The 24,948-nt window shown below is 35.1% G+C and overlaps 1 protein-coding gene and 1 pseudogene across 5 annotated transcripts; both read right to left on the bottom strand.

Annotated features, from left to right (window-relative positions):
• Positions 1–5,679: 5,679 nt before the first annotated feature.
• On the bottom strand, positions 5,680–9,319 carry LOC132599554 (RING-H2 finger protein ATL46-like; annotated as a pseudogene).
• Positions 9,320–18,296: 8,977 nt separating this feature from the next.
• LOC132600785 (serine/arginine-rich splicing factor RS40-like) lies at positions 18,297–24,579 on the bottom strand. 5 transcript variants are annotated; one of them, XM_060314176.1, is made up of 6 exons: positions 24,423–24,579; positions 21,391–21,532; positions 19,757–19,869; positions 19,428–19,663; positions 18,761–19,309; positions 18,297–18,638 (listed from the first exon to the last, which is right to left on the bottom strand). In XM_060314176.1, exons 2-6 carry the CDS (start codon positions 21,494–21,496, stop codon positions 18,602–18,604), a joined length of 1,041 nt encoding a protein of 346 aa, XP_060170159.1. In that variant the 5' UTR covers positions 21,497–21,532; positions 24,423–24,579; the 3' UTR covers positions 18,297–18,601. The 5 variants fall into 5 exon arrangements, with proteins under 5 accessions (XP_060170159.1, XP_060170161.1, XP_060170162.1 ...); XM_060314178.1 differs by lacking the exon at positions 24,423–24,579 and adding an exon at positions 20,077–20,394 and having other exon boundaries at positions 21,391–21,522; XM_060314179.1 differs by lacking the exons at positions 21,391–21,532; positions 24,423–24,579 and adding exons at positions 20,077–20,394; positions 20,791–21,384.
• Between the last annotated feature and the right edge of the window lie 369 nt (positions 24,580–24,948).

Below are 24,948 nucleotides of genomic sequence, written 5' to 3'. Positions count from 1 at the left end.
CGTGGGCACAAATGATATTGAGTGGGTGATTGATACTGCTGCATCATTCCATGCCACTCCACACCGGGATTTGTTCAGTACTTATAAATCTGGAGACCACGGCGTTGTGAAGATGGGCAACACCAGTTTCTCGAGCATTGTTGGCATTGGTGATGTGCACATAAAAACCAGCAATGGAAGCTCACTTGTGTTAAAAGAGGTTCGTCATGTTCCGGATCTGAGATTGAATCTGATCTCAGGAGTAGCTCTGGATCGACAGGGGTATGGAAATCTGTTCAAGGATGGTACGTGGAAGCTGTCCAAAGACTCTATGGTTATTGCTAGAGGACATATTTGTGGTACTCTTTACAAAACCAATGTAAAGTTGTATCGACCGAGTCTCAATGCAGTTGAAGAAGAGACATCGTCAAACTTGTGGCATAGACGATTGGGCCACATGAGTCTGAAGGGATTGACGACTCTTGCAAAGAAAGAAGCCATCTCAATAGATAAAGACATAACTTTGGATCCTTGTGATCACTGTTTATTCGGGAAACAACATAGAGTTTCTTTCAGTTCCACCAGAAAGAATCGTTCCGAGTTGCTGAGCCTTGTCCACTCTGACGTGTGTGGACCCATTGAAGAAGAATCTCTTGGTGGTAGCAAATACTTCGTGACATATCGACGACGCATCACGGAAGGTTTGGGCTTATTGTCTCAAATCGAAGGATCAAGTATTCGATCGTTTCAAGACATTCCATGCTATGGTAGAAAGGAGACTGGAAAGAAGCTGAAATGCCTCCGATCCGACAATGGAGGCGAGTACACTTCCCGGGAGTTTTTGGCATATTGTGCTGAACATGGGATCAGACATGAGAAAACGGTGCCACGAACACCACAACATAACGGTGTAGCTGAAAGAATGAACCGCACTATTGTTGAGAAAATCCGATGCATGCTCAGTATGGCTAAACAGCCAAAGCCATTCTGGGGCGAAGCTGTTCTGACAGCTTGTTATCTTATAAACAGGTCACCTTCAGTCCCATTGAACTTTGAAGTTTCAGAAAAGATATGGTCTGGGAAAGATATTTCATATTCTCACTTGAAAGTGTTCGGCTGCAAGGCATTTGTGCATGTATCCAAGGAGTTGAGGCAGAAGCTTGATCTCAGATCAACTCCGTGTATCTTTATCGGCTATGGAGATCAAGAGTTCGGATACAGGCTGTGGGATCCCGAAATGAAGAAAGTGATTCGAAGTAGAGACGTCGTGTTCCATGAAAACCAGTTTCATGAGTGTGCTCCAACAGTCAACAAGCAACGAAGTTATCATGCTCCAGATGATGTCCCTGAATCACCACACATTCCTCTCAACAACGAGGAACTTCATGATAATGTCCATGATGAACAAGAAAACATTGATCCGGCAGATGTTGATGATGATCAAAACGAAGAAATTCTTGAGCAGGGGGAGCCTTCACCCCAAGACGCAGCTGGAAATAATCAAGTTCGACGTTCTGCACGAGGGTTAATCCCTCAAAGGTCATACTCGCCAACAGAATGGATCCTTCTTACCAGCGAGGGGGAGCCAGAGAGCTTTCAAGAAGCTCAATCTCATCGTGAAAAATCCAATTGGCGACAGGCCATGGAGGAAGAAATGAATTCTTTACAAAAGAATCAAACATATGAGTTGGTGAAACTTCCTCCAGGAAAGAAGGCCTTGAAGAACAAATGGGTCTTCAAGCTCAAGAAAGATGCTAGCGGAAATATCGTGAAGTACAAGGCAAGGCTCGTAGTCAAAGGTTTCCAACAGAAGGAAGGAATCGACTTTGATGAGATTTTTTCGCCGGTTGTGAAGATGATGTCTATCCGAGTGGTTCTCGGATTGGTGGCAAGTATGGATCTTGAACTTGAGCAGATGGACGTGAAAACAGCTTTTCTGCATGGTGATTTGGAGGAAGAAATATACATGGAGCAGCCCGATGGTTTCCGAATCCCAAAGAAAGAGCATCTCGTTTGCAAGTTAAGCAAGAGTCTCTACGGTCTCAAACAAGCCCCAAGGCAATGGTACAAAAAGTTCGACTCATTCATGCTGAAACATCAATACAAAAGAACAACTGCAGATCATTGTGTGTACTTGAAGAAGTTCCCCGATGGAAAATTTATCATCCTTCTGCTCTATGTGGATGATATGCTGATAGTAGGCCAGGATGCAACTATGATCAACAACTTGAAGAAAGATTTGTCTAAGTTCTTTGATATGAAAGACTTAGGCCCTGCACAACATATCTTGGGCATGAAAATCATTCGTGATCGAAAGGCAAAGAAGTTGTTCTTGTCACAAGAGGAATACGTTGAACGCGTGATCAAAAGGTTCAACATGAAAAATACCAAGCCTGTTGGTACTCCACTAGCAAATCACTTCAAGTTGAGCAAGGAAAGTTGTCCTTCTTCCGAAGAAGAAAAGAAGAAGATGAAAGCAGTGCCCTACTCTTCAGCAGTTGGAAGTTTGATGTATGCAATGGTGTGCACAAGGCCAGACATTGCTCATGCTGTCGGTGTTGTGAGCAGATACTTATCAAATCCAGGAAGAAAACATTGGGAAGCTGTCAAGTGGATACTACGGTACTTGAAGGGTACATCCAGACTATGTTTGTGCTATGGGGGAGCTAAGCCGATTTTGGAAGGTTACACTGATGCTGACATGGCAGGAGATTATGATAGCAGGAAATCAACTTCGAGTTATATATTCACATTTGCAGGGGGAGCTATGTCATGGCAATCCAAGTTACAAAAGTGTGTAGCACTATTAACCACAGAAGCCGAATACATTGCCGCAGTTGAAGCTGGGAAAGAGCTTATGTGGCTGAAACGTTTCCTTCAAGAACTGGGTTTCCGACAAGAAGAATACACAGTTCATTGTGATAGTCAAAGCGCTATGGATCTCAGCAAAAACTCGAGGTACCACTCACGCACAAAACATATTGACGTTCGATATCACTGGCTCAGAGAAGCAGTCGAGTAACATGAACTGAAGCTCTCCAAGATCAACACAAACGACAATCCTGCAGACATGCTGACCAAGGTGGTACTGAGAGACAAGTTCGAATTGTGCAAAGAACTTGTCGGCATATACTCAAACTAAAAGCCAGTGTACCCTCCTTCAGGTGTATGGGACTGGAGGGGGAGATTTGTTGGGTCCATCCCATAATTTGAGGAAGGAAACATCTCCCTCATTTTAAGGAAGAAAACAAGGAAGAAAACATTTCCCTTGTTTTGAGGAAGAAAACATATTCCTTGTTTTAAGGAAGAAAACATCTTCCTTGTATTTGGCAAATTGTCAAGTGCTTGCTTGTCACAAATGACATCAATAGGTTCATTTCATCCCTATAAATAGGGAAACCTTCTATCATTTGTAGCATCACCAAGAGCAAGAGAGAAAAACAGTAAGGAAAACACTTGAGTGAGATATAGGTATTCAGTTTAGGATTGGTTTTTTGTAATAGTTGAGTGTGAGAGTTGCTCCTCCTATTGTAATTCTGTTCCGGTTATGAATAAAAGACTTTTCCAATCCTAACAATAATTTCATCATAAACTTAACTTCTCACGTGATTTGAACATGAAGATTGCATTGCGCTCAAACTTTAGTAACACATTCATCATAAATCATAGCATTACAAGAATTTAAAGTTGAGAAGTTCATGTGTCACAAATCTGAAAATGAAAAGAGTGTCAATTGTATTTTAATACTTAGATTTGATAGCAACAATCCTTCAAGTACTCTGGTGATGACGCAACAACACTTTCTGCAAAATGGATAGTGATTTGCATGTAAGAAGGCAAGTAACAATGATATTGTTATTTGATTAAGGTACCGGTGATGTGTTCAAGAAGGTTCATATAGCTTTATTTCTATTAAAATATTCTATGAACAACATCTATGTTGTAACACCTTAGTTAAGAACTAGCAATACATGCCCATGCGATGCACGGCCGAACATGTCTATTCACTTTAATTAGCCAGTCTTTAAGATTTGTATTTTGAAAATAACTTTTAAAAACATTCTAATTGTTATTATATATAGCAACATATACAAAATGTATTTTATGTACCATCACTTTAGTTATAATTAAAAAATAGAGTTGATGGAATTAAGTCTTTGAGATGGAAAGAGTCAGACTTTTTTCTCATTATCATGACAATGAAAGTTATTCATCGATGTGAAAAAGAAAATTAGCAAGAATATGAGGGAAAATTAATATTTTGATTCTAAATTTTTTCTTTTAAATTCTTTAATATCTTATATGTATACCGACAGGTTGATATCCATTTCAATTAAGTAACTGTTTAGATACAAACATAAGAACCATTATTGTATATATTGGATTTTTTAAAAGCAAAACTAATAAAATATTTTTATTAAATTAATTAAAAAATATATTATAATTTTTTATATTAACAATTATAGATAAAACAAATTGTTACAAAGAAATCAAAATTAGAAAGATATATGTTATATCGTAAATCACCAAATTTTAATTCTGAAATGAAAATATAAAGTAATACATTTTATAAATGTAAAGAAACAATAATCAGAGACTGCAAAGAGAGTAAAGTATTGACAAAGAAGGAAAACGGGGATAAAAGTCACTCTCTCCCTTCACTTTTATTTGTCGACATTAACATATCAAGAAGAAGAAAATCTTCTTCTTATTTTACCCTTCACATTAATTACTCATTTTCAAATCATTTTTTGAGGCTATTGAGACTATACACCAATAAATATGGATATTATGATAAAATGTATACTTCATTTATTAATTCTCAAAGAACTTGAAAATTCAAAAGTAAACAAGTTATGTGTAGAAGAATTAAAATAATTTTTGGTACAAATTTGCATTGCTATTGTCATACCCCATTTTAACCGGGTTGAAGCGGAGTACAACATATTGGTGATTCCTATTTGTTTTATTTTAAGGAGTCGCCACCTAATTGATTTTAAGGTGAATTAGGGCACCTAATTTATTAACTAAGGTAAAGCTGGCTAAACCTCCGTTAATAGTCTGCTTAATCAGTGTGATTCTAGGTAAGGGTTCTATATTATCCTAAAGGGAAGGGGTTAGGCATCCTTTAGAATCCGTTAACTACGGTTATCCGGCCAAACTTAGGTCAATTAAATAGGGTTAGATAAGGTGCTTAAATTTTAAGAAAAGGGGTTAAGAAATGTCGCTAAGGTTTTTAAGAAAATATAAGAATGTTGCTTAAGATAGGATTTAGAGAAAATATAATAATTTGCATAAAAGAAGATTGTAAATGCCATTTAAAATAAAACTTATAAAAGTTGCAAAAGACTTTATATAATAATGCTATTTAAAATAAGATTTGCATAAAATATATAAGTAGAAGAAAAGAAAACGCGAATTTGTGCAGTGTTTTAATAAATATTTGAAACAACTCAAATGGTGAGATATTAATTGATTTTGCGATTTAAGAGCAAAAAAAATGTAAAGAAATAGCTTATGTGAGCTTTCTTTATCCTTTTATTAACTATGCTTAAAAAGTATGCATAATGGGCTCAAAACTTAAAAAATATATTTGAGCTTATATTTGCGTATTAGTGAAATCCTGAAATTCCTAAGATAGTAAGAACAAAAATGATTCCTTTAACCCAAAATATATAGGCATGCTATTTTTCAAATCAATTATTCCAATAAAATAAATATTATATATGCTATAAATAGTTCAACATAAAAAGAAACTTATGGGACTAATGGCGAGTTTCTCTCTTAAATTCTACCCATTATACTAAAGCTAACCCACTAAATTTTACTAGAATTCATCTAAGTTAGGAAAACAAAACAAAGTAAGGGTTAGTCAAATAATACAAATTAAATGCATATAAAATAAAAAAATAAAAAATAGAGGTTGAAATAAAATTAAATGGGCTCAGCCTATTTTTGAAGGACTGCTACTGCTGCTGTTGCTGCCTATTGGGCTTTGGCCCAAGACTAGTTTTTCTATCTTTTTTTCGCGGACAGATGGCTGGACAGGGAGAAGAGTCATGTTGGGCTTCGAGCCCAACGCCAAATGCGGAAGAAGAACGAGTCTCTCGAACTCGTATGCGATGGTCATGCACAAAACGAAAGAAAAGGATTAGTACCTAATCAATGAGTAAGGTTAAACATGTAGGATATAAATTCAAAATAGATCAGTAGACTCTGTATATTTTGTGTATATTTTAAGTATACATCATGTATACACACTCAATAAGGCATATCTGTTCACGCAGTAACATATAGGACTCACGCAATAACATACAGGACTCAGCATAGATATAACCCAGACAAGGCATACTTGTAATTTTTGATACACACAAAATCAAGTAAAAAAAATGTTGCGGTATATAACATAACAGGACTTAATCTGACTGTATTTATAACATTGAAACATGCACTGGACTCAACCGAGGTGTACTTGCAACATTCGGAATTCATGCGAATCTTAACCGGACATATTGGCATATTTGTACAGGTACCGAATCAGATAAAGCACACTGGCAGCATACAAAAACAGGTACTGATCTGAGGCAGGCCACAGTTGTTCACATATGGGTAAACACATAATTAGGAGAGACCCTTCTGAATTTCACAGAAAAGTAAATAAGTGGAAAGAAAATAAAGCAAGCAATATTCCAATTGAAGCAAAGTAAACTAGTTTTTAATTACTGATTATTTGGAAAAGGAAGAATTGTTTAAAACTTTAATATGGACAAAATCACGATCAACTATTATCTCAAACCCAATTGTTTTTAGAAAAAGATAGGCTAGACCTTAAAGCTGGTAATTAACAATGGAAAACTAAAACAGGCCCGGCATGAATCCCACCATTATAAACTGAAGCAAGCTAAGAATGGCATGCATCTAAGCAAAACTAACAAACAAAGTCTCTTTTCCCAATTTCAAGAACACCATTGTTTATGTTCTTGAATTCACCAAGTCTTACTGAAAACACCCTTCTTGAACTGATAATACTATCTAAATCCTCATTTGGTTTTGGCCTAACATGTTCGGAAACCCCACCACATTCATCATCACTATCAAAGCAAAAGATTGGATTTTCAGTACAAAAATCAGGTGTAAAAAGGATATCTCTACAAAGCGGACAAGTTGAATTTGACAACAGCCGTGTATCTATACAACTTATATGAAAGCATGACTACATAAAGGGAGCAACCTTAATTTATCTTCTTCTGAAAACTCACATAAACAAACAGCACAATCAAATGGCTCTTTCAAACCAACTAAATCTTTGTAGAGAAACACTGGAAGAGAATCAATTAAGGTTTGATCTAAACCTGAATCATGAAGATTAAAAAGCTGTTGCAATTGCCTTTCAGAGTCTCTATTAGTTTGAGAGATTGATGAAGTGGACCTATTTTCCATCAAATACCTAACTAATAAATGCAAGACACCAGAAATAAAGAATATGATAGCTAATATTACTATGATAACAAGAACAGCTAGACTAATTTTATTTCCAGATGATGGTGGTGATGAGGATTCTTTATGGGATAGATGAATATGGTGGTTCATTTATTTTTAGTATGACTGAAATGAGTAACAATTTAAAAAGGGAGAAAAGGGGCTATGTAGGTATGGGTGACCAGCTCAACATAACTTTTCACAAGCATTTACCCAAATAGAAAATAAACAAGTTGGTGACTATTTTAGTATTCCGCATGCAACTTGTTTCAAAAGAAAAGAGATTCACCCTTTAAATATAATGATTGAAAAGGGTACATTTTTAGATGAGAAGCATTCTAACTAAACAAAATTCCAGCCAATTACAGTTTTGAAACAACCAAACAGCAGCTAATACTTAATGTTGACACAAGGAAAGATTATCCAATTCAAATTGTTATTACGAAGAGGAAAACTGTTGACAAGTTCAAATAAAGAGGTTTCAAAACTAGACATTATCTAACACATAAAGGATCCCATCAACACCCTCTTATGTTTTAAAAGTAGCTTTGGGAATAATTATCTCCACTGAACTTAGCAAAAGGATTCAACAGGTATAAGGTCACGCATTTTAGAGTTAAAGTCTATATGTGGATCTAAACACATAAACACATAAACATGCTTATTGATCAACAAAAAGAGTAGGGAAGGGACAGGCCCACACGAGCAGATTCAAAATGTGCAGAAAGAGGGAAGAAAACTCATGGGCATCTCATATATTCCGAACCAAAACAAATATACCAAAGTTTTAATTTTGGACAGAACATCTGGAGGAAAATATGCATTTGGCATGTTCATGTGACACTTTAAGGATAACGACTATATGCAAGAACGAAGAATAGATTCAGATTTAGTAGAAGGTAACAGTTTCAGGTTTAACATGGTGTTGCTCATTCAAACAAGTTGTGATTAGGAAAACAATAAGGTCTAGATAACTTAATCATATTTTCAAGAATGTATGTATGGCACAGTATCTTAACCTTAAAACATATCACACCATTCTCAAATTGAACAAACGAGTTAGACCACCTTGAGTGTAATTTTGTACTAATTACAATACTAGGCAGAACAGACTTAATGACTAAAACATGGTTTCATGCCAACTACAACACTAGGCGAATAAACTAACTGACTAAACACAGTTCCCTACCAACTGCAACACAAAGCAAAACAAACTAAACAACTAAACACAGTTCAACTACAATACTAAGCAAACACAAACTAAATAACTAAACACATAACAAATTACTCATGATTGCATAGAAACTAAAACCAACAATAAATAAGAGGATGGACCAGATCTGGTCAACTTTAGCAAACTTAAGGGATGATATGTATGCGGATACCTATTTGGATGACAATAGACTCATTTGAAATATAAAGGACGATTTGGATTAAGAACACATTAAACCATAATAAACATCAACTTCTAAACTTCATCAGACCAAACTGATACTTGATCTTGCTAGACATGCTTTCAAATGCGTACAACAGTTAACAGAGTACATTATACACGTATAAATAACTGCCAACACATTAAGAACATAAACCAGCCTGAAACAGAGAAGGTAATGGCCACACACAACCTTAAAAATGCTAACCACATGCTAGTATTATTCAAACGACATAACGAGGACCAAATTATCCACTAAAGAGTAAAACATACTAAACTTAAACTAAACAAAAACTAAACCAAATTAATCTAAGCAGAACGGGAATTACATCTATCAGCATTATCACACTGCCTAACTAACAAGCATGTAAAGCATTATAAAACACATAACACCAAGCAGAAAGTGCTCAATTCATGAATAAATAAATAAATAAAAGGGGTGTTGACTGACCTTCTTCGGGTGCAGCGAAGTGAGGCGAAGGTTTCTCCGATTCACGCTCGAACACTTCAAATCTCCGAGTTTGCGAAGACTCGGATGCGAAACAATAACAAGGCCAAAAATGCGGAAAAAATTACTCGACACTTTGAATATTAAGAAAACAGTGGGTTAATATTTTAGGGGGAAAACAAAGGCGGTTAGCAAAATCAATGTTTTCAGGGGATTCCCACCACCGAAAAAATTGTTATTTTCCGGCGACTTCGAGGGTTCAAGATTGGTTTTGTAAGGGGATTATTTTTCGATTCCAGGGCTTTCCAAAACTTGTCCCAAACGATTCAATCCGCCACTATTTATAGGTTTTTTCTTTGTGTTGAAAAAAGAGAGAAGGAGGAGCGGGAGAGAGAGAATAGCGGGGGACAAAGGGAAGTGGGGGACAGCGGGGAACAGGGCGAAGTGGGGGCGATGAGGGAGAGAAGAGGGAGAGAAGAGAGATGAAGAGGGGGAGGGGGCGGCGGCTGAAGAGAAAAGAAGGAGAAGACGAAGGAAAAGAAAATGAAGGAAACCCTAGGGTTTCCTTTGTTAAATGGAAAAACGGGTCGGGTCGGGTAATTTTGTGGGCTGGGTTATTTTAACATGTTGGGCTGGTTGTTTAAAATGTTGGGCTGTGGTGAATTAAAGTGTGGGCTGGGCATTAAAACAGGCTGATGAATAAAATGTAAGCTGAGTAGTGAATTAAATGTGGGCTGGTCTTGCAAATTAAGCCTTAGCCCAAATAATTTTAGAATTAAATTATGGACCGAATTAATACAGACTAAATATTATTTAATGAAATATGTAATTATTAGTGCTCAGATGATAAGATTATATGACATTGTAATAGCTGTGCAATAATATTTAAAAAAAAAAACCGCTAGTAATTGTGCGAAATAAATGCATGCCTAAGGGGGTAAAATGTCGAAACGCAAATTGTGATAATAATAATAATAATAATAATAATAATAATAATAATAATAATAATAATAATAATAATAATAATAATGATAATAATAATCATAATAATAATAATAATAATAATAGTAATAATAATAATAATAATGGTAGTAGTAACGGTAGTAAAAGATAATGACAGGATAATGAAATGTCGGTATTAATTATAGTAAAATATAAATAATTATTTTTTAAAGTTGCCAAAATATTGGATGCGTAAAATAGGTATTTCGGAGGAAAGGTGGGACAAAATTGGGTGTCAACAGCTATTGTTCGTCCTCTCTTCACGGTTAAAGTATTAACAAAGAAGGAAAACGGGAATAAAAGTTACTCCCTCTGTTTACTTTTACTTGTCCACGTTAACATATCAAGACAAAGAAACCAATATGGTAATTATTAATTAGTACGAAACTTCAATTATGTTGATTGTGTATAAAGATAACGACTACGCATATATTATAGGCGTACATATTTGTATACATGTCATCCTTTTTCTTGTATTCCTTTATTTATCATGGAGACCATCAAGCTAGGCAACGCAAGAAGAGTGGGAAGAATCATGCAGAAGGAGCTGGCCATTAATTTTCATGGAATTAATGAGTAAATATTTGTGTGTTCTTATTATTAATTTTACCCTTCACATTAATTACTCATTTTCAAATTATTTTCGAAGGCTATTGAGACTTACACCAATAAATATGAATATTATGGTAAAATATATACACTCTCTGTCCCATATCACTTACCACCCCTTAAGAAATCAGAAATAAAAGATGTATTTTGCTATCTTACCGCTATCTCTCTCAATAAATAAATTCTAATCAAAATTGACTATTTTCAAGAACATTTATTACTAAGGGTAAGATAGGAAAGAAATAATTAATTTTATCTTGGTTTTGTAAATGAACAAGTAGTTTGGACATATATTTTTAGTAATGTAGTCAAGTAATATAGGACGGAGAGGATAAGATGTGAAAGATTTAATCAATTTTATCTTGGTTCTGTAAATGAAAAGTCACTCCCTCCCTTCACTTTTACTTGTCGACGTTAACAAATCAAGGGGGAAAAAAATCTTCTTATTTACCCTTCACATTAATTACTCATTTTCAAATCATTTTCTGAGGCTATTGAGACTATACACCAATAAATATGGATATTATGATAAAATATATACTTCATTTATTAATTCTCAAAGAACGTGAAAAGTCAAAAGTAAACAAGTTATGTGTAGGAGAATTAAAAATAATTTTTGGTACAAATTTGCATTGCTATTGTTCGTCCTCTCTTCACGGTTAAAGTATTGACAAAGAAGGAAAACGGAGATAAAAGTCACTCCCTCTGCTTACTTTTACTTGTCCACGTTAACATATCAAGGCAAAGAAACCAATATGGTAATTATTAATTAGTACGAAACTTCAATTATGTTGATTGTGTATAAAGATAACGACTATGCATATATTATAGGCGTACATATTTTGTATACATGTCATCCTTTTTTTTATTCCTTTATTTATCATGGGAACCATCAAGCTAGGCAACGAAAGAAGAGTGGGGAGAATCATGCAGAAGGGGTTGGCCATTAATTTCTATGGAATTAATGAGTGAATATTTGTGTTTTCTTATTATTAATTTTACCCTTCACATTAATTACTCATTTTCAAATTATTTTCGGAGGCTATTGAGACTTACACCAATAAATATGAATATTGTTGACACCCAATTTTGTCCCTCCTTATTTAATTTTATTTACTCGGGCTTCTAAATTCATTGATAAGCCAAACACTTTATTTTACTATAATTAATATCAGTACTTTCATTTTTCATTACTTTACTATCAATATTACTAGTATTATTTTATCACAAATTTTAAATGTTCGTCATCGTTTCATTTTCGGGTTTGGAATCGTTAAATTAATTGCAAGACGACACTTTGTAAAATCCTTATCTTCTACATATTAATTGTCTTTATATAGCATGTACTCTACTAGCTATTAAATTAGAAACCCAAAAATAATTAAATAGAAGAGGAAGGATCAACAATTTTCAGCCAAATCAATGGCCCAAAATACAAATGCAATATTATTTCCCTACCCAAATAAACAACCCAACATTTAATACCCAACCCACATTTTTAACCCAACTAAAATACAAAACGGACCAGCCCATTACCCGACCCGTTCCAGCCCACCTCTTCCTCCTTAACCTAATCCCTTCAACCTAAAAGCCTTTTCCCTTTCCTTTCTCCTTCTTCATCCGCCGCTCACCCCTCTCCCTTTCACCCCCTCACGTTCCACCCGCTCCCCACGCCTGCTCCACTTACCCCTGTCCCCCCGCCTCGCTCTGCCACCTCCACACTCCCTTGTCCCCCATGCGTCTATCACCCTTGTTCCCCACGTCGTTCGTCTCTCTCCCTCGCTAGCGAAACCCTATAAAGATAATCCAAGTTTAATCGGTTGGGGGGGAATTTTTTTCAACACTGATTGGTGGGAATTATTGGTGATACGCGAATTTTTCTCTCACAAAATTCTTGAGTTTTTCCTCTTTTAAATCTGGTCTTGAACATTTTTAATCAGAAATCTTTAGCATATTTTTACAACTTCCTATCTTTGGATTACCATTCTAAACTTTAAGACTGTTTGAATATTCATCCTATCTTGGTGGACTTCGGCCACGACAGAGATATTCGAACTCATTTGTGTGAGATTCGGGTTCATTCAAGTTCAAGCATAGATTCGAGACTCCGACGCCTCAGTTCATTGCATACAAAAGAGGTAAACTTCGATACATTTATCACTCATAGTCTTTAGTTTCTGTTTTGGTTAAGAATTTAGTTTATTCTGCTATACATTTTAGTGATTATGTAGTTTCTTTGTCGTCGTCGTATTGTTTCTTTGATGTTTGAGAGCTGTTAGGATAGGATGATAATTGCTAAAAAATGAATTTGAAAGTCGTATACTGTAGTTTGGATGTTTAGACTAAATTTCCAGGACTTAGAATCTATTTGAGTTCAAATATACATAGGATATACAGTGGTTTGTCAAGGTAAAAGGAGGGTATGCAGTCGATATACATCTGATATACCCATCATGGCATATATATCTCTCAGGAATATCGTATATATGATTAAAACAGATAGTAACACATAAGCCCCACATGTTAAACGAGTGAAGTAAGATTTGCAGAATCAGAGTATGAGCGCGATCTCAAACTCAGAATAGATAGTAGTTTCCTTCCACGAACTTTGATCAAGTTTAGTTTGTTTGTTTGCTACATGTTTTCCAGAGTCCATTCTATATCCATTTTACCATATGAACTTAGCTTTGTATTACTCTTTTCAATTTGGTTGCCACTGGTTTATCCTTTGTCCAGTCGCAGAGTGAGCCTGGTTTCTATATCTAATTTAACTATTTAATAGCTTTCTTCATCGTAAACCATAAATCTCTGTTTAACTCCTGTGTTGCGATTGTTCACTGTGGGGTTGGAATTCTGATTTGAGATACTAACTTGCACTAGGGAAATCAAGTCTAAAACTATTTTAGTTTAAAAGTGGATGCATTCTTGTTGCATAATTGAATTCCATTCCTCTTAAAGCTAAATACTGATCCTAGGGGTTAAGTTTTCTTCTGGTTATAAACTAGTTGATGCCTTACTAAAGGATCATGGTTTCTGATTTAGAATATTAAGAGAACTTCTACATCTGCCGATCATCGAGCTATATCGAGAAATTTGCTGCATCCCTTTTGATATTCATCACTGTCCTTCTTCGCTCTATTTGTTCTAAATAACGTATTTGGTTTTCTAATTCGATATGGTCACACTTCTTAAACCTGTTGGATTAATGCAGTCATCTGCTAGTTCTCAGTTAGGATGATTTCATGCCTAAAATCGATGTATTCTTCAATCAAGCTCATATTAATTCAATCCATGCAACTGGATACCTATGTTTATGTGTGATTGTTGCTTTGTGGATTATCCAATCCTGTTATATCCCTGTCTGTTTTCTTCTATGTTATTTTGCCCTGCTAAACTGACTATGTCTAGAAAATTAGCATTTTTGCCTCATTTATGCTAATCTAAATCCTTTGGCAAGAGAATAATAAGGACTCATGCCTAAGTCTTTGAATGTTCAGGTCTGCAATAGTTCCTTTTTAAACTTAGCTGCCATTGCATGAAAAATTAATTTGGAACACTGATTGCAAAGTTGGTTTGAATCTCACATATATTCTTGATAAATGGTCTACCCTTCATTAAACATATGCTGTCAACTAAGCTAATGATGGGCTGTTGTTATATTTCGCTAAGAAACAAAATGCTACCGTTAAAAAAGATAACAAGCTTCTCCCTGCTAGAAACAATTTAATTGGTTCTCTGTTAAAAGCCGTTATTTTGGTTTCAAATATTATGAGACTAAGTGTCGTCTGTTGACCGATGAAATTGATCCTCTTCCTTCTTGTCCTGCTTGCATAGTGTTTCCGTAGCAGCCCCTCTTGTTTTGGTCTGAAATCTGTCGAGTTGTGCCACATGCTACTGTGTTTTGAACCTGTTTCTGCTATAATCAATTATTGGATTAAAGTGTTATATTCTCGACTGCATTTTGTTATTTAAGGATGCATTTGTTAATCTCTTTTCTTACTGCTAGCTTGGGAATCGTAATATACTAACTCTGAGCACTTCACTGATTAACTAAGGGTTTTGAGCAATTAGCAGATCTCTTCTATGTTCCCTACGAATAAAAAATATATTAGATATACATACTACGTATATGAATTTTAATCTGTCTTCCTTTGAGTTTATCTTATGTATGCCTAGCTTTATTCATTGATCATATACTAATTCGTTTCTTTTCATTTTATGCATAACATCTCACACACGAGTCCAAGCGACTCGTCATCTCCCGCATTCGATGTTGGGCTAAAAGCCCAACGCACTTTCTCTATCGAGTCAGCCCCTACAGTAGCGAACAACAGCAATACATGAAATTTGGGCCAAAGCCCACCAGCAAAACAGACTGTAGCAGCAGTCCATGAAAAAATGGGTTAAACCCATTTAATTTTATTTTGTGCTTCAGCTTTATTTTATGCCTAACTTGTATTATTTGACTAACACTCTTTCTTTTTTTTTTGTTTTATTTGTTGTTGTTTTTCCTTAGCTTAAAAGAATTGTAGGAATTAGTATGGATAGTTTTAGAAGTCATGGTTAGTTAACTTAGGGAGAACCAACAATTAGTTCCGTGGGTTTCATTACCTATTTACGTTCTAAACGATTTATAATATTCACTAACACACAAATGCGAATTCGAGTAATTTTATGAATACATTTTCAAGAATTATGCATATTTTAGTTAAATAAGCTGATGAAAGAGAAAGAAAACTCACCTCTTTTACATCATATTTATAAAACAAGTCTAAACTTTTTTTTTCTACATCGCCATATTCATACAATATTTTTATCTAAAGTTCACGTTTGTTGAATCTCCTCTACAAGTATTATTTTAAACAACACTATTATACTTTCGTTTAAAACCTTAACAATATTTATAAGTCGTATTTTCAAAATAGCATTAGAAGTACTCTTTTATACAAATTATCATTTTTCTACAAGTCCTATTTTAAATAACATTCTTACATGTCTATCTATAACTTTAGCCCTATTTACAAAGCTAGGTTCTTTTTAATAATACTTTATTTACACTTAGCCTAACTAATCGCAAGTCCGGTCGGTTAACCATTGTTAATGGGTCTTAAAGGATGCCTAATACCTTCCCTTTAGACTAATTGAACCCTTACCTAGAATCTTAAGTTTCCCAGACCTTAAACAGAGCTAACTTTAGAGAATAACTTTAATAAACTTTAGGTGTCCTAATTCACCATAAATAATTAGGTGGCGACTCCTTAAAATAAACAAAAAACAGGAATCTCCAATATGTTGTACTCTACTTTAACCCGGTTAAAAAGGGGTATGACAAATATTATGGTAAAATATACTCTCTCTGTCCCATATTACTTGTCAATTTCGCACCCCTTAAGAAATCAGAAATAAAAGATGTATTTTACCATCTTACCGCCATCTCGCTCCAATAAATACATTCTAATCAAAATTGACTATTTTCAAGAGCATTTATTACTAAGGGTAAGATGGGAAAGATTTAATTAATTTTATCTTGGTTTTGTAAATGAACAAGTAATTTGAACATATATTTTTAGTAATGTGGCCAAGTAATATGGGACGGAGAGGATAAGATGTGAAAGATTTAATTAATTTCATCTTGGTTCTGTAAATGAACAAGTAATTTGGACATATATTTTTAGTAATGTTGAGTACTTCATTTATGAACAAGTAAAAGTGCACGGAGGAAATAAATATGTGTCGGAGAATTAAAATTGAAGTGCATACTTGTATACATGAGCAGAGAATAAATATTCAGTACTATGGCAAATGTCCACGTGGGATAAAAAAGTAGTTTAGTAATGTGGCCAAGTAATATGGGATGGAGGGAGTACTTCATTTATTAATTCTTAAAAAACTTGAAAAGTCAAAAGTTAACAAGTATAAGTGCACGGAGGAAATAAATGTGTCGGAGAATTAAATTTGAAGTGCATACGTGCATACATGAGAAGAGATAAATATTCAGTGCTATGACATATGACCACGTGGGATAAAAAAATAGTTGGTTAAAATGTACAATTTATATAGCTTGTGGTACAGATTTCTATTGCTGTGTTAATCCTCTCTTCACACTTGTATATATTAGAAATAGAAAAGAAGAAAAATATAGAATAGAAAATCGACATATTTTTAGTAATGTGGTCAAGTAATATGGACGAAGGGAGTACTTTATTTTTATTAATTCTTAAATAACGCAAAAGGTCAAGTATAGCAAATGTGGCCAAGTAATATGGACGAAGGGAGTACTTCATTTTTATTAATTCTTAAATAACGTGAAAAGTCAAGTATAGTAATGTGGCCAAGTAATATGAGACGAAGAGAGTACTTCATTTATTAATTCTTAAAGAACGTGAAAAGTCAAGTAATGCGGCCAACAAATATGAGACGGAGGGAGTACTTCATTTATTAATTCTTAAATAACATGAAAGTCAAAAGTGAACAAGTAAAAGTGCACGGAGAAAAATAAATGTGTCGGATAATTAAAATTGAAGAGCACACGTATATACATGAAGAATAAATATTCAATACTATGACATATATCCACGTGAGATTTATTAATTCTTAAAGAACGTGAAAAATCAAAAGTGAACAAGTAAAAGTGCACGGAGGAAATAAATTTGTGTAGGAGACTTAAAATTGAACAGTATATGTCTATACATGAGAAGAGAATAACTATTCAGCAAGAACACGAAAAGTCAAAATTGAACAAGTAAAAATGCACGGAGAAAATAAATATGTCGGAGAATTAAAATTGAAGTGCATACGTCTACATATGAGAAAATATTAAGTACTATAACATATGTCCACGTGGGATATAAAAATAGTTGAATAAACTGTACAAATTATATAACTTATAGTACAAGCATTCATTGCGTGTACAATTTGTAAAGCTTATGGTACAAGCTGAAGGAGTTGTGGTTCGTCATCCCACCATGCTTATATATAATAGAAAAATTATGAATTCTTTATTGCCTAACACAATGTCTAGATGGATGTGAGATTTCTTTCCACAAATGTGACTTGAAAAAGAACAAGTACTAATGACCTAACCAATTAGTCGTTCATCGAAGAGATGCAAGTGCTTCAGTTAGTTGCGCTTTGATTCCTAAGAAACAACTACTTCGTATGCAGGGGCAAAACTAGGGAGCACAAGCGTGTTCATCTAAATCCCCTTCACCAAAAGATTACACTGTACATATCAGATCAAAATTATTTTATAAATATAAATATCTCTTAACTTAAACTTCTTCTCATTTTAAATTCCCTAAGTTCAAAATTGTGGCTCCCCACCACTTGTCGTACGAATATCAAAAGTAGATTTTGAGAACATATATTAAGCAAGAAAGTTTGTTAGCCCAGCTCAAGTGCATCATCCAAGTCTTAACATGGACTTTTCAACTTTAAAACAGAATTACCTAATACACTCTAGCAAGTCTATTTCAAGAACAAATTGTCAAAAAGCCATACTAGTGACTGGAATGTTGAACATATTGAAGTAAAAACAAAGACATTAGAGTTTTGAGGCTCCAGCAAACTTGAAGCATACTTCTACAGCGCCACTTGCAATGTGACAGTCCTCGCCAAATATGACATAAGGTCAGAGGCTGATAGCGAGCAAATTAGGAGCGAGATCTATCTCGAGTTGGAGGTGAAAGGCTGCGTTGTAAACAAAATAAGATGAGCTTATAAGCTTAGTAATGTGTTTAACTACTGAACCGTATAACATAAATATGCGGAAAGGGGAGCTGAAAAAGAAAAGAGGGTAATAAGCTGCGAACCTCCTGTGTTGTTCTGGAAGAGGACTTTCTGCTGCAGCATATCCAGGACTATCTATTTCTTCAGGTTTAGACCTTGGGCTGCGGACACGATAACCATCTGGGCTATATTTCTCTCTCCTCCCCCTTGGAGGAGATTCCAAAAGTCCTTCCTCTGGTGGACTGTTCGCACGGCCATTTTCAGAACCGGCTCTCACCCTTCGAGGGTTCGGACTATGACCATTTCCATGATCAGGGTTCCTCTCCTTTCTCAGGCTCGGACTACGGCCACCGCCATAATCGGAATCCCTCTCCCTATGATTGGGATTTGGACTAGGACGACGACCATAATCAGGACTTGACCTACCTTGACGGATTGGACTTGGGCTACGGGCCCGACCACGACCATAATCAGGACTTCCCCGCTCTCTTCCATAAGGACTCCGAGATCGGCCTCGGTCATAACCTCTCTTAAGACCCCTATCACGGTTTCTATCAGGACTAAACCCATTTCTCCTGTCATCATCATCTTTATTTGCATATTCAACTGTAATGACTTGATCCATCAGTCTACTGCATTGAGAAAGAAAAGATGAACAAGAATGGGTCAACTATGGTAGTAGAAAATTTAGAAAACTATGAAAAAGATTGATCAGAATAACCACATTACAACAATTCATTATAAAGATACCTCATATTTGTAGCATCCAAGGCTCTAGTAGCATCCTCCTGAGTTTCATATTGAACAAATGCAAAATTCCTTCTAATCCTTATATTGAGTATTTTTCCGTACGGATCGAAGTGCCTCTCTATATCCCTGCTCCTAGTACTATTTGGATCAAAATTTATGACAAACAAAGTCTTCGAAGGTCTGGCGCTAGATGAAGATTTCCTAGAAATCTCAGGCCTCCTACTGCTACGCTCTTCCTGCAGCATAGCCATTTGGGAATTCCAAGTGAATTTTTAAGATATTTTATGGGACAGATGGATTTCCGGACCAACAAAAAAAAAAGGGATTACCTTTGACCACTCAATGCGAAGTCTGCGACCCTTTCGGCCAAATTCTATTCGGTCAAGTCCCCGAATAGCATCCTCTGCATCTCTTTCATCATCCATATAAACAAAAGCAAAACCTGAAAACCCACCCCAAAAAACACCAAAGATTAAATAAAAACTCGAAGCAAAATGAGAATAAGACACCAGCGAAATATTCTTTATTATTAAAATAAAAACGAAGAAATTCCATCCACCAGAAATGTAAACCATCTTAACAGCTCAAGTATAAAAATGACCACTCTGTCAAATCTAGAAAAATTTAACCAGTAAAATCAGCAACAGACCTTTCATGGTGGACTAACAGATTTCAAGTAAAGGTGCATGTCACATGAGGGAACAATGTAAAGAAAGTGCCTTCTCCATTTTAATCTGCTGCCTCAGCATCGAGGTCGGCATTGTGAGTTTGTGACAAGTCCGTAAAATGAAGGCTGGGAAAAATTCTGGATTGGAAAGCAATAATGATTGAGGAAAATGTATGATTGTGATGCCATGATGGATCAGAGAGCTCTTCTTGGAGACAAGAAGAAAACACTTGTCACAGCTAGGAAATGAAATGAGACGCCGTCCATCAGCCATGATAGTATGGACATTGCAATGTTATCCTGCGCCAAAGAATAATTGAGTATGGGGGTTTATACTTAAAATAACTTCTTTGTAAACATATCCTAACACCCAGAAAAAACTACACATCTTCTGTTGTTGAGTCAGATGATCAGAACAGATCTTCGGCCCAGTGCTGTCACAATGTGAAGTATGAACGTGGTGTCCCCTAGCAGACCAATTTTCAGTTATTCAAGTCCCTTGGATAGTTGAACCTACTCGATAAGTGCAAGTGGGACTTCTGAAACTCTATACTTATCATACTGAGGTTAAAATGAACTACCAAGTCAAGATTTCCATCATGAATCAAATGCTTCGCCACCACATCAGCTTTACCGGTTGCTCGTTATCAAAAATACCTGTAGCCACAGACTTCATAGAACCTAGTCGAAACTTACCAGGTAATCAGTTACATCGGAACATCATTCTCAGATTGGATGGTGTACTGTATGTCAAGGTGTGCTATGCAATTCGTGGAACAGTCACTTTGCGCAACTCAGTTCATGCCTCAGTTTGTAGTTGCATGGAGGTAGGTAACAACTCTCAAATAAAAACTGTCCTGGCAGTGAAATTTTCCAGTATCCCACTAGATGGTCTATTCAGGCACCTTGCTGGAGGACCATTAGATACATGATCCAAACTCACCCGCAACTCAGAAGGATCATATATTAAGAATCACAAGGTTAATAAAATATAAGAAAATTAATATATATACACATATATATTTGAAATAATACCACCGCAGCAGGAAGGATTTAATTGAAGATAGTTAACCATATAACTAACTCATCTCAGATAAAATCTTTTTTATGGTATAGGTACATGTATAATCTTGCAGGACGGAAATTCAGGACATGAAAGGCCTGTGTGGATAAATAGTACTAGACAGAGTAAACTCAACCAAGTAACCAATCAGCATCTCCAACAGGATAGCACACCATCAAGTTAGAAATAAACTACACACATAAAAACAAGAGTTCCAAGACTGTCAGGCTTACCGGATTTCATATCCACCCTATCCACTTTCCCATATCTTCTGAAAAGCCTCTCCAACTCGGACTGCCTAGCGTTATACTCGACATTCCCACAGAAAATTGGCCTCATGCTGCCTGAGTAGTATATTGCAAGACACTTTACACCCTGAGATCACACAAGAAACATTGTTGGTGAGCAGAATGAAACAAATTAAGTTAGCCAGTTCCAGCAAACATAATGTACTTCATCAATACAGGTGCAGCGATTGCCACGAAACATCAGCAAGCAACGCCAGCAATCATTCATCATTGTGCATTCTACTAAATATTTATTTATACAAGTATTATATGATGAGTTAAATGGCCTTAATCAGCACTACAGGGCATTTGAAAACAAACAAGAAATAAAATGTTTGAAATTCAGCATAATCATTGCTAGATATGTTCTGCTTAAAACTGCAACTTACTACCAAAAGCTTAAGGAAGCCAATTAATAGATTTGACATACCATACTTCTAATAAAGCCAATTAAAAGCTTAAGTTAGAATACTCAATGAATTTAGAAATTGTGGCTTTTAGGATGATACTACTGATTTCTCTTGAATTTTTGTCAAAGGTTACATACACAAGCTCAGAAAGATCACTATTTTTTCGCTATTTGAGTGTCAAACACGCAAAGATTTGAACATGGTTTTCTCAAATACTATTTCAACATCTTGAAATGAAAGTTTTGAGCTTGTAGTATTGTTCATGCCAGTTCAAAATATTTAAGTTTTACCCTTACAAGTTACAAGATGACTTTGATTTAAGTCCAAAGATCAATCAAAAGTAAATTTTGACAATAAAATCGAGACAGATAAAGTTCCATTCAAAAGCTTAAGCTAAATGTTGAGCTTTATAAAGTATGAAATGAGGTCAGCTCATGAAAGCATAAGAACGCATCGCAAATAGCGAAGTGAAATCAGTTCCACGTTCCTCTGTATAGCTTTGTAATATCTAGAACCCAATTGTAATAACTAACAGAAACAAAATCGCTATCAATCAATCAACTACATCCAATTCACAGATAAGTTGTATCAACTATATGTATCCATCTTATCAGATTCTAATCAATTTCATTCCAATACTAAATAATTAGTCTCTTAACATAAACTTAGGATTTCTCTAATTCTCACACCATACAAGTCTTTCACTAATTACAGGCTTAAAAGAAAATTATTGTAAGAAAACATGTATCTTTCACCTAAATATATCTCCAAGTTATTCTAAAACCTTAAATTTTAACTCCTTCTGCCATATGCGAAAATAAGGGCACCAAAAATGCTAGCTGACCAATCTATTTTTTTCCCATGATGGTGGTGTCCAGGTCGGCTTGCGCACCTCAATCACTCCACCAGGTAGCAACTACCTCCCACAAGCACAGGTATTAGATAATTCTGTCCACTACGGCTTAGGCAGATAACAAGAATCACTTAATATTTCTGTCGAACAGCCAAGGCGTGGCGTTTTTGGAAAGGCAAGGCCAAAGCAAGAAAGGCGAGCATGGCGAGCTGTGGCGAATGGAGAGCATGGCGACGCCTTTTAATTTAAAAAAAAAATGTGTAACTTAAACAAAACCGAAAAAAGAGAGCAAAAGATTAATTTTTACCTAGGGTTTCACTTTCAGTTGTCTCGTCTTCCATCGCCTTCCATATGACTTACTATTAACTATCTAGTTGGAGACTTTTAGACTTTACTATCAACTATCTACTTTTATTTTTTCAATTGAAACATTTGCTAGTAGTTTGTTGAGTATTTGAGTTTTTGGGCATTTATATATGCATATTTAATATTTTAATTTTGTGTTAATTCTCGCCTCGCTTCTAAAAGGCACTCGCCACGGCACGCCTCGCCATGAGGAGTGAGGCAAGCCCTTGTCGCCACGCCTCGCCTCAAGTAATAATTTTTCCTATAAATAGGGCATAAAAAGTGCCTGTATACAAAGAAGTATACCAAAAAGTAGAGAACGTCAAAACAAAACATGGTTTTCCACAAAAGCCAGCCAATCCTCTATACCTATACATACCTCATGGGTGCACCAAAAAGAAATACTCCCTCTATCCCAATTTATATGACACACTTTCCTTTTTTTATCTGTCCCAAAAAGGATGTCACCTTTCTATATTTAAAAATAATTTAACTTCAAAATTCCCCTTTTACCCAATCCTCTATACCTATATGAACCTCATGGGTGCACCGAAAAAGAAACACTCCCTCTGTCCCAATTTATGTGCCACAGTTCCCTTTTCGGTCTATCCCAAAAAGAGTGTCGCATTTCTATATTTAGAAATAATTTAACTACAAAATTCCCCTTTTACCCAATCCTCTATACCTATATGAACCTCATGGGTGCACCAAAAAGAAACAATCCCTCTGTCCCAATTTATGTGGCATACTTGCCTTTTTGGTCTGTCCCAAAAAGAAATGTCACCTTTCCATATTTACAAAAGAATTCCAACTTCAAAATTCCCCTTGTAGCCTTAATGAAATGATTTACAACCACACAAACATCTCAGACTTATTTTACACCATAAGTTCCAAATGTCTTTCCATTCTTTCTTAAACTCCGTGCCCAGTCAAACAGTGACACATAAATTGGGACTATTTCTCATGGTCAACTTTAACAAACCCTAATCTACAACTTTCGTTTTCATTTAACTTATGTGATACTTCAGGCAGCAAACACCAACACACACAAATCAATTTTGTAACCTACAAATTATATATCCTCTAATAATACCCTAATTTTGCTAAAAATTATTTAACCAAATTACCCAACAACATTTAAAAAAAAAAATACAAACTGATTACAGGATTCAGATTTCTCTATTTTTCCTTAAGACAAAAACAATTCATTGCTCCACATAGAATATAAACCTGTTCAAAAAAAATCTTAGATTCACACATTTCCCTATTAATTTAACTGATTTCTAAACAATTAAAACAGATCTGGAAAAAAAATAAGACAAGATTAGTAGATCTAATTGATAAATTAGAGAATAATGAAGATTAATTACCTGTTTAAAGTTGAAGAAAAGAAATCGTTAACTACAATGAGAGCTTTGTTCAGTGAAAATATCGTTGTTGACGCTATCTTTACTGTTATATATATCAAGGGTGGGTTTTTGTTATGACCAAAATAACCTTATATATTTTTGTAATCTCTTAGTTGTCCCTTTTTTTTTTTTTTGTTTTTTAATAGGTTGTAACTTGTAAGTTTAAAATTTAATTTGTATAATTTCCTTATTATTTTATACGATAGATAGATATACTCCCTCGGTTCTAATAAAAGTATACTTTTGGCCGTAGAAATCAAATAGTTTTCACTTTATTTAAAAAATTTGAAGGTTGAAGTTGCATTTAATTATAGTTTTTGAATAAAATTATTAAGTTGTTAGAATGTATTGAAAGTAAAAAAAAATAAAAAAAATAAAAATAAAAACCGAAATAAGGTTTTAGTTGTTGAAAATAGTTTGGGTAATTTGCATGATTGCCCTTATTCGGGGATGGTCTTTAATTTTTGCCCCTCAAATTGCTGGTCTT

This window comes from Lycium barbarum, chromosome 6, assembly GCF_019175385.1.
Source record: "Lycium barbarum isolate Lr01 chromosome 6, ASM1917538v2, whole genome shotgun sequence".
NCBI lineage: Eukaryota > Viridiplantae > Streptophyta > Magnoliopsida > Solanales > Solanaceae > Lycium > Lycium barbarum.
The sequence above is the reverse complement of the archived record's forward strand: the minus strand, read 5'-3'. Positions and strand labels throughout refer to the sequence as shown.

What these genes read in the sequence shown, in the direction of transcription:
- LOC132600785 (XM_060314175.1), bottom strand. Translation starts at nt 20,002, where the DNA reads ATGGTTTACATTTCTGGTGGATGGAATTTCTTCGTTTTTATTTTAATA. An exon ending in TTGGATGCTACAAATATGAG is followed by an intron (nt 19,310 to 19,427) that starts GTATCTTTATAA and finishes TTCTCAATGCAG; the next exon opens with TAGACTGATGGATCAAGTCA. An exon ending in CTTCCAGAACAACACAGGAG is followed by an intron (nt 18,639 to 18,760) that starts GTTCGCAGCTTA and finishes TTTACAACGCAG; the next exon opens with CCTTTCACCTCCAACTCGAG.